The 15,196-nt window shown below is 35.3% G+C and overlaps 1 protein-coding gene across 3 annotated transcripts in view; it reads right to left on the bottom strand.

Annotated features, from left to right (window-relative positions):
• ZNF800 (zinc finger protein 800) overlaps positions 1–15,196 on the bottom strand; it is a 23,810-nt gene that overhangs the window by 8,233 nt on the left and 381 nt on the right. Inside the window, exons 1-3 of one of the 3 annotated variants that reach the window (XM_010831725.1) lie at positions 15,114–15,160; positions 14,879–14,997; positions 9,849–9,944 (exon numbers count right to left, since the gene is read on the bottom strand). In XM_010831725.1, the coding sequence (XP_010830027.1) occupies positions 9,849–9,944; positions 14,879–14,939 (157 nt within the window). In that variant the 5' untranslated portion in view covers positions 14,940–14,997; positions 15,114–15,160. Of the gene's footprint in view, positions 1–9,848; positions 9,945–14,878; positions 14,998–15,113; positions 15,161–15,196 lie in introns of those variants that run through there. The other 2 variants (XM_010831724.1, XM_010831726.1) reach the window with 2 other exon arrangements.

Genomic DNA, 15,196 nt, shown 5'->3' with positions numbered 1-15,196 from the left:
GAAGCAACTGACAAACAACTAATCTCAAAAGTATACAAGCAACTCCTACAGCTCAACTCCAGAAAAATAAATGACCCAATCAAAAAATGGGCCAAAGAACTAAATAGACATTTCTCCAAAGAAGACATACAGATGGCTAACAAACACATGAAAAGACGCTCAACATCACTCATTATCAGAGAAATGCAAATCAAAACCACTATGAGGTACCATTTCACGCCAGTCAGAATGGCTGTGATCCAAAAGTCTACAAGTAATAAATGCTGGAGAGGGTGTGGAGAAAAGGGAACCCTCTTACACTGTTGGTGGGAATGCAAACTAGTACAGCCACTATGGAGAACAGTGTGGAGATTCCTTAAAAAACTGGAAATAGAACTGCCTTATGATCCAGCAATCCCACTGCTGGGCATCACACTGAGGAAACCAGAAGGGAAAGAGACACGTGTACCCCAATGTTCATCGCAGCACTGTTTATAATAGCCAGGACATGGAAGCAACCTAGATGCCATTCAACAGATGAATGGATAAGAAAGCTGTGGTACATATACACAATGGAGTATTACTCAGCCATTAAAAAGAATACATTGGAATCAGTTCTAATGAGGTGGATGAAACTGGAGCCTATTATACAGAGTGAAGTAAGCCAGAAAGAAAAATACCAATACAGTATACTAACGCATATATATGGAATTTAGAAAGATGGTAACAACAACCCTGTGTACGAGACAGCAAAAGAGACACCGATGTATAGAACAGTCTTATGGACTCTGTGGGAGAGGGAGAGGGTGGGAAGATTTGGGAGAATGGCATTGAAACATGTAAAATATCATGTATGAAACGAGTTGCCAGTCCAGGTTAAATGCACGATACTGGATGCTTGGGGCTAGTGCACTGGGACGACCCAGAGGGATGGTATGGGGAGGGAGGAGGGTTCAGGATGGGGAACACATGTATACCTGTGGCGGATTCATTTTGATATTTGGCAAAACTAATACAATTTGTAAAGTTTAAAAATAAAATAAAATTAAAAAAAAAACTTAAAAATATAAACTACATTCTAAGCAAAATTTTATCACTTGGATGTTAGGACACCTGAAACTGATGGTCTTTTTCTAATTCAGCAGCCAATCAACTCCTGGGATGTCTTGACAATGGTTCTAATATCTGCTTGATCATCACAATGACCTGGTAATAAAAATGTACATGACCCACTCCTGGAGATTCTGATGCAACAGACCTGGAGTGGTACAGAAGAATTAAATGCCACCTCAACCCAAGTTTTTGGCTGGTTCTTCCAGCTCTCTTTTGTACTACGAAGCAAACATGAAGTAACACATTTCCCCCTGATTACTTAAAGAAGGTCAAAACTGTCTCACAAGATTGTCTGTGCCTTTCTTTTTAAATTCAGCTCAAACTACTTGCGGTTCTGGGCCAACATGGGATTATGATCATTTAGTGGACAGTAAAGAATCTTTGGTCCATGGTTTTGAATTTTGCTTAGGTGTCTTAATACTACTAGAAATTTATCCAAAGCCTTTCTCCCTCAAATACTCACCCTAATTGCAATTAATTAAATATTCACAGAACTACTAAAGCCTGTCTTCCACTAGACTATAAATTCCAAAGTGGCCAAGACCAAGCCTGTCTTATTACAGTTACAAAGTTCTCAGCTCTAATAACACTGAATAAATATTCATTGAAGAAAACCACTTATCTACAGAATCTAACCATTATGACCGAAGATCAAAAGGCAGGCAGAAAATAAACAGCAACAAGCACTCCTGAAGTATTTAAAATAAAACACAAATAGAACCTCTTTTGTCACTACTTCCTACTGGTCTTTGACACAGGCAAATGGACAAAATTGATTTCTGTTCACTAATTAATGAGCCTTCAGTTTCTTCAAAAAAAAAAAAAAAAAGGATAAAAATATTGAATTAAATAGGAAAAAAGCAGAAGAGTCCTGAAAAATACCATGAAGACTATCCAGGTGCACAGTGACTATTAAGCTTTGGGACTACTAGAGAATAAACACAATCTCAGTAGCATAATTAATACTGTAGGATCCATAAAAGTTAAGCATTTCTGATTCAATCTTTTGCAATTTGTTTACCTTTAATTTTTAATTTTCATCATGTTGCATTTTATCATCATTTTGAAGACGTTAGCCTTCAAATTTTTATTGCAAAAAGATTACCACATTATCATAACTTTACTAAGTCTTTAGAGATTCCAATTCTGATATCATCTAGCTGTGTGACCTTAAAGCTGTGTGCACTTTGGTTTATTCATCTTATGAAACAAACCAAACCTATCTCGGAGAATATGAAAGAAAATATGAACCTAAATTCCAGAAGAATTAAATTATAAATCCAGATTTCTACTGAGGAAAAAATATATATATAATGAAATAATTTCTACCACTTCCTAAATCCAATTCAAAGTTTATTTCACCAGATCATACTACCACAAAACCAGAAAACATATATTTTAAAAGATTCAGAAGATAACTGTGTTATTATTCATTGTGTAAAAGTAAGTTCACACACACACGTACACTTCTCTAGTCTATTTCACATTACAAAATATATTGGCAATAAACTGCTAATATATTTAGTTCATAGTTAACCTTATAAGTGACGGACAAACTATGAGAGGTAGGCTGATGATAAAAAACACTTTAGATAAACTTGTGTAACTGATCTACATATAATTCTTAGTAAGTATAGGTGAGTGTATTACCAGACAGAAGAAAACATGGGAAAATTTTGCATATTTTAATCCTAAATTAAAAAACCAGCTAGACCCATACTACAAATTCAATTCTGCCTTTAAAGATACTAAACTGTTTAAAAGGATTGAAGGACACAGAAACAATCTGAACGAGGTTTAGCTATGACTAGAAAGTACAACATGAAATTATACATAAAAAACGTTACTTGTGAAAACTTAAGACTGCATCCCTAAATCAGGTATCATCTACCAGGTTATCTCAATCAACCATAAGAAAAAAAAAAGGTATTTGATTCTAACCTTGACTAATTAATCTTAATTATCAGATCACAAAAAATACTCTACCACCCTCACACCACTTATGCACACACACACACACACACACAAACACAGTTGTGCTGATCCAAGCAAACCAAATTTCTTTCAGGTCCTTGGATTCACCAAATTCTCTCACTGTTCACGCCTTCTATGTTTCTTTCTCTCTGCCTATGACATTCTCCCTATTTCCCTGGTCTGGCCCACTTCTAACAATCCTTCAGATTCCAGGTTAGGTGTCATTTCATCCAGGAAGCCTTCTCAGACCCCTCCTGTTTCCTGTTAAGAATTCTTCCCCTATACTCCTGGAGTACCCTGTACACCTATACTATATTATCTCACTATTTTGTGATTAGTTACTTTTATCTCCATTAAACTGGAAACTCTAAGAGGGCAGAAAAGATACCTTTGGTGTTCACCACTGTATTCACAGCTTTCAGGACCACGCCTGATGGGCATTTGTTAGACATACTTGTGAGCTCTCTCTAGGTTTAAGAAAATCTTCCCTATAAATTTTTTTAAAAGTCTGTATAAAGTTAACCAGAAAGTCAAAAATGCGACCTGAGTGATTTTCCAATTCTGCTTATATGTATTACAAATGAGAAAAATAAGATGTGCCCTCATTTCATAAACACAGGTAAAAGTTATTCCTTAAGTTGGTTTCAGTTACCATTTAAGGTTTTGTTGGTTTCCCATGGGGACATAATGGCTTTATTCTAATCAGCTACCATTTTCTGATTGCTTTGCTCACTAACAGTTTGACACAGCCAACTAACTGTGCCTCTGCCAATAGTTAAAACCTACTATAACCTGAAAAAAGAGACAAGACAGCAACCAAAGTTCACCCAGACAGCAACAAAAATTCCTCCACAACTCTTAATCCTGAGAGAAAGAAAGCCGTGCTGCCTTACTGCTAATTATTCCTTTTCCTATATTTATAACTCTTTCTCACCTTAGGTTTTTAAATCATCTTAGAAATCACTACATACTACTTACAAACCATTTACGTAGATCATCAATTCAGTATCTTTTGAGAAACCAGCCCTCCAAAGAGAAGGCTTTTGACGCCTGTAACTAATTAATGAACATTTCAGATTCTCACACATAATGGGCGCTCAATAAAATTTAAACCTCATCGAAGGTTTAATCCTGTGCTAGCAATTAAAGTAAAATACACTGTATATACTGATATAAACGTTTAAAAAAAATTTTTTTTCAAAAAGAATCAGTATTCAATTTCACATTAGGTTATATGTCAGATGCTTGACGTAACATAATATTAATTCTAACTCTTCTGTGCTAAGAGACAATCCTCTGAAGAGGCTGTAGCATAGTTTACATTCAAAAATAGTATCCACATCTTTTAATAAAATATAAGTTGTTTAGTTAAGACAAAATGAAAGTGAAGTCTCTCAGTCCAGCCTCTTTGTGACCCCATGGACTGTAGCCTACCAGGCTCCTCTGTCCGTGGGAATTTCCAGGCAAGAGTACTGGAGTGGGTTACCATTTCCTTCTCCAGGGGATCTTCCCAAGCCAGGGATTGAACCTGGGTGTCCCACACTGCAGGCAGGTGTTTTACCATCAGAGCCAGCTCATCAGGGAAGCCCAAACAAAGAGAAGCTTTCCTCTTCTCCCTTAATATACTGATATGTTGGTCATTCAATGAACAACATATCAGTTGCAGCAATAACGGTTTTAAGTTGCATCAGTAACAGTTTTTAAATAGTATACTGTATGCTTTATTGTTGATTCACACATGAACTCAGTTTCTTTAGGATGACTGTTGAACCACAATATCATTCCCAGCACTGCAAGCAAATCTGTAATTCCTGTCACACCTGCTGAATTCCAAGACCAGTATGAAGGGAATTTCTAACTGATCATCCATCCTTAATATAAGAAAACTTCAAAATTGTTCTCTTAAAACCACTACCTACAAGGGTTGGTTAAAAAAAAAAAATTACTAAGTTAATTATGAACACTGCAACATGCTACAATAAATTTATAAGCAGAATGAAATTATTTTAGTGCCTATCTGGTGAAACATTTGTTTAGTCTAACACACATTTATTGAACACCTATTAAATACCAGGTATAATGTTATTCACTGAAGACATGAAAGTGAAGGATATGATCTATGCCCTTGAGAAATTCCCAAAGCAACACGAATGGCTGCTCTCCTAGGAACACAGCCTCAGGTGAGATGCTTTGAAGATGAATGTAATAACAAATAAAATAAAGCTACATTTTTCTTATCTATCCCCAAAATATGCAATCTGATTTTAAATTTCCTACAATTGCTATGTATCAACTAAAAGCAAAAAAATCCATCATGTAATACAGCAGATATGTACCTCTGATAAGTCATACTTTGATCCCAAGCTTTTGCTTACAGAATCAGGACTTGGGCATCACCATCCAGTCACAGTTTACATTAACTCAGAGAAATGTCACTTTAGCAGTAAAAAACAAACAAAATCTCTAAGAAACTAAAGACCAAACTTAAAATTTAGTTAGATAACGACAATAGCAAACATCACACAAAGCCAATTCTCACTTTTCACTATAATTTACTCCTCCCTAAGATTCAAAAAAGACACTGTTTCTTGCACATCGTAGTAGTGTATTCTATAGGTAGTGTCTTTTTCTATAATACAGTTGACCTTTGAAGGAATGCAGGAGTTAGGGATGCCAACTCTCCATGCAGTCAAAAATCCACATATAACTTACAGTCCTCCTTATACTCCCTTTCTTCATATCTTCAGTTCTGCATCCTGGGATTCAACCCAATCAACCAAGGATCATCTGGTACTGTAATATTTACTACCGAAAAAAATCCACAAAAAGTGGACCTATGCAGTTCACACCTATGCTGTTCAAGTCAATTGTATAATACTGTAAAAAGAGATATATTTCAAAAACTCAAAAAAAAGATGCCAACTTCATATTAAGGGCCAGTTTTGAATACTGAACAAAATGATTATCCTCCCCTCTTCCCATTTTTCTGTCTCTAACCTTACGGCATACCACAGCTTCTTTGACTCTACCAGAAGACTATGAGACGAAGAAAGAATATTAATTTCAATTAAATCAATTTTTATATATGTTATGGAAATACATCTTTTTGTTATTTAAAATTTTGTTTTAGTTTGGGCAGAGAGGATGGGAAAAGAAGGAAGCTAAAATAAAAGTTAACAGAGGGAGGAATGGATTTGGAGTTCGGGACTAGCAGATACAAACTATTATATAAAGAATGGATAAACAAGATCCTATTGTATAGCACAGGGAATTATATTCAATATCCTATAATAAATCAAACTGGAAAGGAATATGATAAAGAATGAATATACATATATACACATATATATAACTGAATCACTTTGCTGTATACCAGAAACTAACATAACAATATAAATCAACTATATTTCACCTTCAATTTTTTTTTTTTAAAGTTAATAGAAAGGAGGGAAAATTGGAAGACAAAAAGTCACTGACATGATCCTAGAAGTACTGACAGAACTACAGAAAAGCTCAAGCAAAAGGCAGGGAATAGTCCAGGTAGTACCTGAATCCTGGCTTCAGAGCAAACAGCCTGTCTCAAGTCACCCAAGCATCAGAGATTTCAGAGTAGAAAAGCTGTAGGTAGGTGCAAAACAGACAGCCTTCTAAAAAATATAGGATATTTATATATGGACAGATGTCAAAACAACAGTAGAATGTACTGTTTAAAGCCAAAGATACCTAAATACCCAGTCAGCTACCACTTGTATCAGGAAGAAAGTTAAGGGATATATTCTCATATATGGGTAGAGGGTCTCTGGAAGAAGACACAAACCATGTTATTAGTACTATCTGAGCAAAGATACTTATTTCTATATTTCTGTATATCCTTTCATATCTCTGTATTATTATTTTTAAGCCACAGGTATATATTACATAGGACTTCCCAGGTGGTTCAGTTGGCAGAGTCTGCCTGCAATGCAGGAGACACTGGTTCGATTCTTGGATCGGAAGATCCCCTGAAATAGGAAATGGCAACCCACTCCAGTATTCTTGCCTGGGAAATTCTATGCACAGAGCCTGGTGGGCTATAGTCCATAGGGTTGCAAAGAATTGGACATGACTAAAGCCACTTAGCACGCACACATACATATATTACCTAGTCCAAAAAGAAGTCTATTCAGATTAACTTTTAAGTCAAGCAGATAAAAGTAGAGATTACAAGTCAAGAAGTATTTGTAATTTAAAGCCAGAGAAAGAGTCCAAAGCAAAAGCTGAAGTAGGAAGCAAAGAAAATGAGTCAAAACTGGTCAAGCAGTCAGTACAACCAATCAGTACAGCACACATGAGGCTGGTGGACCTAAAAAGTTAAGTCAACTCCTTCCTCAGCCTTTTATGAACTTCCAGCTTAGGTAGGAATTAATACCAGGTCACAGAGAGCCCGGTATAGGCAGGAGACCACAAATCCCTTAAACAGAGCTGATACAGGAGTTGAAGACAACTATCTGAGCTTGAAGATTAAGAGATATCCTAACACATCATTACTGCACAACCTGGCTGAGCTTCTGAATGTTAACAAGAGCAAAAGCATGACTTCAAAGTTCTATCTTCAATTATCTGTCAGATACAAAACACCACTATAGCTCTTTAAATGAAATGTGTGTAACCAAGCCATTATGGAAACAGCCTAGAAAGAGATTAGTCACTGAGGGGCTGCTTGGGAGAAACCTACAAGTCTCAAAATGACAAGGTATCTTAGACCCTGTCATGTGGTCCAAACTTCTACCTCATCCTCCCAAGGTTTCAGTCAGCAGAGGCTTAAATACCTCTGTGCTAAAGAAGAGCTACCTTAGGAGACCTGAGATTATCCAGATATGTAAGAGATTACTATCCTCAGGAAATCAGAATTACTTAGCTATGAGATACACTAGTGAAGTAAAACAGTCTTTTTTAATCCAAAATTAGTTTCTTTGTACCATTTAGCGTATTTCTAAACCATCTCTAATTTAAATAATTGAGTACTTAGAATTTATAGTATTTTCAAAATTTGTTAAAAAAAAAAGCTCAGAAGGCAAATTTGCCAGAGACATTTTAGAAAGAGCACATTATCCATTTCACAGTCCCTTCCTTAATCTTAGTAAAGAAATGGCAAACACAGAAAACCAATACAACCACAGCACAGTGAGAAAACAAATAATTTCATTTTTAAATATTCACCTTCCAAGGTTAAAAAATATATATATTTTGGGTACAAGATCTTGTTGAAAAGGAATTTCTTTTCAAGATAAAGCACAAATAAATGAAACAACTTTAACTTCTTAATCAAATAACATTGTAATAAACTGAAATAGTAAAATTTCAAATTGCAAATTTTTAAAAAAGAAACCTAAGGCAAAGAATATAACTAAGTGTGAAGTTATTATCTTCATTTCCATGATATGAGAAAGAACAAAAAGAATTTTTATCTCTGTACTAAAAGTAGCTAACAGAAACTCTTACTGCAATTAAAAACTAACCATTTTCCTGTTATGCCAGAAACATACTTAAATGTTGCCTCTAATTAGTAAAATTTTAACTGTATTTACCATAGGAGAATTTGACCTATTAGTTATTTCCGTTAACCAAGGGCAATTATCAAAAGTAAAAGGCAATAAAAAAACACAATAAAATATGTTATACCACCATCCAGCATGAGCACAGGTATTTGTTATAGCATACATGAAACACTGATTTAAATACATAAAAGCAACGCCATGAGGATTACAGATGAAAAGTGTTAAGAAATGACTCTCAAGAGTCAGAAATTAACTTAAAGGAACAATCTATTTTTTAGAATCCTAAAATAAATCAAACGTATACTATTTCTCTTTAAAATGATTTAAAAATAAATATCTTAAAAAATTTCTCATCAATACAAGTGGCTTCATATAAATTCTCTGAATCTCAGAATTTTTTCATTAAGATATAGTAACCTTTAAAATAATAACAAAAGGTATTCTAATCCTTAAACTTAGGATATCCGTCCCTTAGGTGTCCATCAGTCACGTGCGTTTGCTAGTTCATACTTTAATACCCTATAATGTCAAAGAAGCCAAATCCACAAGTGGTGGACAAGCGGATATAAGAATCACAACCACCTAAGACCTTACTGGTAGGACTTCGAATAGTTCTCAACCACTTATACTTAGTGAGCAATACCTATTTTAGAGTGCTGGATTGTAACTGCACAAATATATTTATTATATATCCATTATTATAGTAATATAATGGAAAGAAAAGCTAAACAAATATATGTGAAGATATCAGGGCTAGAGTAAGTCTTTTTTCTATCACATGCTCTACTAAAGACAGTGAAACTCCAGGGTTAGGTAGGAGATGGTGAGTTACATAAACAGAGATGATAAAGTAATTAATCTAGAACAAGAGACATCTCAGACATTCCGAGTAAATAATCTACCCTGCCAAAGCTCATAAAGACCTCGTACAATTTAGTACTGTCTTCTGAGAGTTTATAAAGAACATGCCAAAAAATAACAATGAATCTTTAAGAGACACTTTACCAGTAAATATACCACATATTTCTTTAAATCATTCTGAACACTTTTTAAATTAGTATATAATAATATAGTACTGAAAAAGAATTTCTAATCAAGCAATATTTACTCGTCCACTTCTTTAAAATGACAAAAGTATATTATAAAGAAAATCAATGTATATATTTCATTTTTTAAAAATTATTTCTAAGGATTTCTAGGTAATTTTAAGGTGAAGATTGAAAATACATCCTAAAACATTCATACCTGATCGAAAGCACTCAATTATTTGCTGAATACCAGATTTGGATGTCTGTAGTGGTTGCTGTAACAAAGGAGCATCTCCAGGTTCCAGGATATAAACTACATGGAAGACAAATACCCACCCCAATCCCCACAAAAAAGGGTTATTCAAATCATTTACTAGTGAAGTAAAACAATGGTTTGCTATAATCATGTTAAATGACAATCACACTTTTTTGTACGTATTTCACCATTAGCTTTAAGGCAAAATAAAATAATGGTAAACATATAACTACAATTTTTCTCAATTCAAGGTAAAACTAAGCCTCCTATGCATTAAGTTCAACTGCAAAGATCTATTTTGGTGTTATTTAGTACATATTAGTCATATTTGCCTTTTTATTCCCCTTGAAGAAGAGCTACTACATTTAACCAAAATTCTAGGGCAATAATAGCCTTGCCACCCCTCATAAACCATTCCAAAACTCTCCAGACAATCTAGTACAGCTCTCTGGCAATTATGAGAGCAAAACTCAAAAACTACTGCCTAAGGAAAGAACTGGTCAAGTGCACAACTACAGATGTATAAGAATGTTCACTGCAGCACTCTGCAGCACTATAAATAATTGAGAAAAATTTCAAACAACTTAGAAGTCGCTCAGAAGGAACCAGACTAAATAAACTATGAAATATCCATACAACAGAATCTCTCACGGCTATTACACAGCATGAGCAAGACCTACATGTACTGACAACAAAGGATGTCAATAATACATTGTTAAGCAACACAAGCAGGTTATAAAATACGATATCAAATTTACTAATATATATTTCAATAGCTACAGAAGTAAATTTAATGTATATGTGTGTTTATGTATAAATGCTAATATAAACACAAAATGTCTGGTGGGACAGTGGGATACCAAGAAAACTTAACAAAGGTTCTTTCTGTTGGATCAGGTTTATAGAGGTGATTTTCACTTTCTGCCTCACACTTCACTAGCCCAGGCTTTTGGAAGTATGCATTTTAGAAAGAATGCATTTCTTATAGTAAGTAAAAATAATATTCCCATTGTAAATATACAGAGGTCTACATCATCCCTGCTTGCCAACACTCTCAGATTATTAGTATAAATATATAATAAGTAAGGTTATAGTAATAAGAAAAAGGTAACTGAAAAAGAAAACTGAGTTTTCCATTAGACATCAGGTAGAGACAGTTGTGGTGGAGAAAAAGCAGTCATTTTAACCACTTCTTTTTTCAGTGTGTTATAATGTTTTACCATCTTTACCCAGATGATGTTTTACCATCATCTGCTCAGTGCTGAGAAGATAAGGAGGGTTACTTCAGTAATGGGTGCTGCTACTGCTTCAGGGCCTGGGCCTGGAAAGCTCTTAACTGTCTGATAAGGGGGATAAAGCCTGCTGTGCTATGTGTATAGACACACCCTTAGATTCTCTTCTAGGCTTCAACTCTTAAGTTCAGTGTACACAAACAGGAAAAACTGTGTCTCAGGAACAAATCATTCCATTAAGCAAAATTTTCCCAATTTTAAGAGACACTTTGGGGGTATTTTAAAAAACATACACACAAATACAACTCATTTTGAGAACATCTAACATTGGCACTAACCGCAGTGGTTAAGGAAAGATTCCAGACCTGGACTGACTGTGCTGAAACTCCTTTTTTGCCATTTACTAGATACAGCTAGGGTAAATTACACTCTTTGATTTCTCTATTCTTATCTCCAAAATGTGAATATTAAAAGTATCTAAATCATAGAGTTGTGTGAGGATTATATTAGCTAATGCAGGTTCCTGGTTAAATCAGAGCCTGGAATACAGTAAAGACTCAATAAATGTTTTATCACCATTAACATCATCTACAAGTCAACTGCTTTCCTGACACCAAAAATGAAAAATCTTTTTCAAAATCTAAGAGAAGTAGAATTCAACCCCTTAGAGAAACAGCAGCAAATGTTTGTAAATAGAGTGATGATATCATTTGGATTTGATGAATCTCTTTCTAGTATTTGTACATTCTAACAACCAATAACTGATTATAAAAACTAATAAAAGATAGGATGGAAATTACACAATTTTAAAAAGTCCCAAGGTCTGACTCTCCAACTGGCAAGAATTCTGTAAAGAATGAAAAAAGAGTAATAAATAAGGGAGAAATATGAGAAAAAAATGGAAACTTCTCTTCAGCAATCCCTTTCCTCATTTAGGTACATGCTCCAGAAACCTTCCACTAACTTCCACTTCCACATGACAACACCATTTTAAAGCTAGAGCAAAATTTTGTTACCCACCACCATCACTGGTACCACCAGAATACATACACACCCTGAGACACCATTCAAAATAACCCCAGGGTTAGTTTTGTTATGAGTGGACATATCCACCTGGTATACACATCTGTGTAGGTCCCATTTCTTTCTTCATTTGAAAACATAATCTCAATCCTAAAAAAACTTTGTATGTCAAAATTTTATAAAATTTCTTGCATATCCTATCATGCCTCCCAAGAGCAGGTCACATGACCATTAAGGAAAAAAAACAGCACCTCCCTCCAGCCAAAAACCCCAATGTCTCAGAGGTTAACATCTTTCTTTACATCCTTCCAAGAACACACTTCCCAGAATCACCTACTTGCATTAAGAGTCTCTCCTCCCTTAAAACAAGCCTCTTAAGATATTCTTCAACCTAAGATGTCTGAGATTTGCTTACAACTAATAGTGAGTGGGGAAGCAGTTGGAGGATAGAGAAGGGAACTGTGGTGAGGGGAGAATACAGATCAAAAGCAACTGTCCACGTACTCACATACTGATAACTGATGGAGCTGTGTGTTGGGTTACGTAAGGTTCCTAAAGCATTCTACCTTTGAATGTTTGAAAATTTCTCTAACAGAAAAACTTTCTTAAAGCATAACTAAGAATATACTTTACATACACTGATAGGCTTATAACACCACCACTCACTACAAATTGATCCAGCGTACTAAGACCTCCCCAGAAACACACTGCTCTCTCTCATTCAGGAACTCACCTACTATTCATAATTCAAAAGGACAGATTTCTCTGCAGAGTTCATTAAAAGAACTTCATAAACATAACTTCACCTTCTTCCCTCCATCTGAGAGCAACCTCTTTTAAAAGTACCATTCCTATTCCTCTCAATACTGGAAACATCCTCTCACTTGGTCCATTATCTTCCTGTGAAATAATGACAATTAAAACTACCTCATAAGTTACACTTCTACCTTTCCAACGAACTAAACCCTCAGAAAGTGCTTACTTCTAACTAAGAAAGCAAAGAAATACCAACCACTTTTGACCTAACAGTCTGAAAAATAAACTGCATGGGAAAAGTTTCTGGCAAAATAAAGCTGAATTTTTAAAATTAAAGCGACTTATCTGACTTTGTGTTAATGAGGGAGGAGAAGAAGCACAAGTTTCAACACAAATTTAAAAGTTCATCTCTGGAAAATATCTTTAAAGTATCTAGAAAACTTTATCAGAATACACTAAATAAGGTATGGTCACAAATTACTTTATCCATGTACTTATTTACATCCATCTCTTTCCACTCAAAGGTTCCGTGAAGGAGTGAGCTTATCTGTTGTGTTCACCACTTGTATCCCCGTTGTCTTGAACAGTGCCTAGCACCTAACTGGTGCTCAATAAAGACTTGTCAAAGAAAGAAATGAATGACAAAATACATTTCTTCCTAAGCAACAAGCTTTAATATGATTTAATTAACTAATTCAACTTAAACGACTTCTCAAAAAAAATGGAATAAAAAGACAGGGGAGGGGGGAAAGAGTGGAAGTATAAGAAGTCATTCACAGTTTTCTACTTCAAAACTAGCAAAATCCATTCAACAATTGGTAAAACATAAGGGATATATATTCACTTCAAATAAAATGTGCAGCAGAAAGGAGGATGAAAGGTAGGCAGATCAGGGAGCAATTGAATAAACACTGGATTCCACTCTGGGATTGCCTGTTTTATTAGCAGAGGTTGTTATTTTCAGCAAATTGGTGGGGATAGGATTATAATACAAATTTTATTCTAACATGTACGAAAGTTTCCAGAAAATAGAAGTTCTTCCCCTTTAACACCACCATTTTTTCCCCACTAGTCAAAATGTACTAAATGAACCTCACTGTGACAAAACCAAATACTGGGTGCAGTTAAAATACTCCAACAAGAAACAAGCAAAAGTACTAAAAAGTCTTGGAACTTTTATATCAAAAATAATGCTCAACAACTGCCTTTGAACTTAACAGAACAGCCTTTAGTTGGTTTAGTGACAGTGTGTATTCAAGGATTCTCTTTTTAAGCTGTACCTCTAAATGTTTGTAATAATGCACAAACTTCTAATAAGCAGAAAAACTATCAATAGTTTATATATCACGTTTTCTTAGTGTTCTAATACTCCTTGTGAGATTCCCAAAACACCTTTTTAGTTTCATAGTCAAAAAATATCCCTCTGAACAATATCCTAAAAATATTTATCTTAAATAATCAGATTTTGCAATCCTGTGTTCTGTCCATGATCTTTAAGAGGTCGCACTTCAACAAACTTTCCTTAGCCCAAACTAATGAGCTTAAACCTCATTCTTAGGTTTAAGCATTATTCTCTTTCAACACTATTTAAGCAGAAGAAATTTCTAGTTTTTAAAAGTTTCATAAAAATAAATGCTAGTATTCTAATACTACCTATTTTTTCCTTTCTCTTCAGTTTTAACCATTCACAGAGCATGAGGGTATACTACTAGCTACAAACTACCTTGAAAGGGAAGGAAAAGGGATTGAGTAATTGATCTTGTGGAAAAGATTTAAGGTGACACCTGCAGTACTTTTTTGAAGGGATCAAGCAAGGGAGACCTCTTGTTTGTACAAGCTTTTAGCTTCATAACTGGTTTTATGCTGGGGGAAATTATAGCCTGTTTAGTTAGGAATGACTTCTTGGGGAGGAAGAAAAGAAAACAGAGAGCAGAGTGGCTCTGATGGAGACCGAAGACACTGGAGAAGAAAGGGGTATACCTGGTTCACAGCATCCGTGATGATGGTGGTCAGTCTGACAGTATTTGTCCCTTAAAGGCATTTTCAGTGGGCGCGACCTACTTTCCTTTCACTGTAAGAAGCTCTTCATTGCGGCTTGGCTGTTGGAAGAAGCACAAAACCCTCACTCGCCCTGAACCTCCTTGGGGGGCTCTCGCTGCATTTTCCAGAAACGTTCCCTTCACCCACCCTTCGCTTCCCCTTCAGCGCCCTGTACCTTCCTCTCCAACCGAAAAATAAAAACGCACGAAGGCTTCACCAGCCCGAACTCCCGCACAGGTTCATCGCCCTACCCGGAAA

Source organism: Bison bison, unplaced genomic scaffold (assembly GCF_000754665.1).
Source record: "Bison bison bison isolate TAMUID 2011002044 unplaced genomic scaffold, Bison_UMD1.0 scf7180017864530, whole genome shotgun sequence".
Taxonomy (NCBI): Eukaryota; Metazoa; Chordata; class Mammalia; order Artiodactyla; family Bovidae; genus Bison; species Bison bison.
Note: the sequence above shows the minus strand (reverse complement) of the source record. Positions and strands in the feature narration are given on the sequence as shown.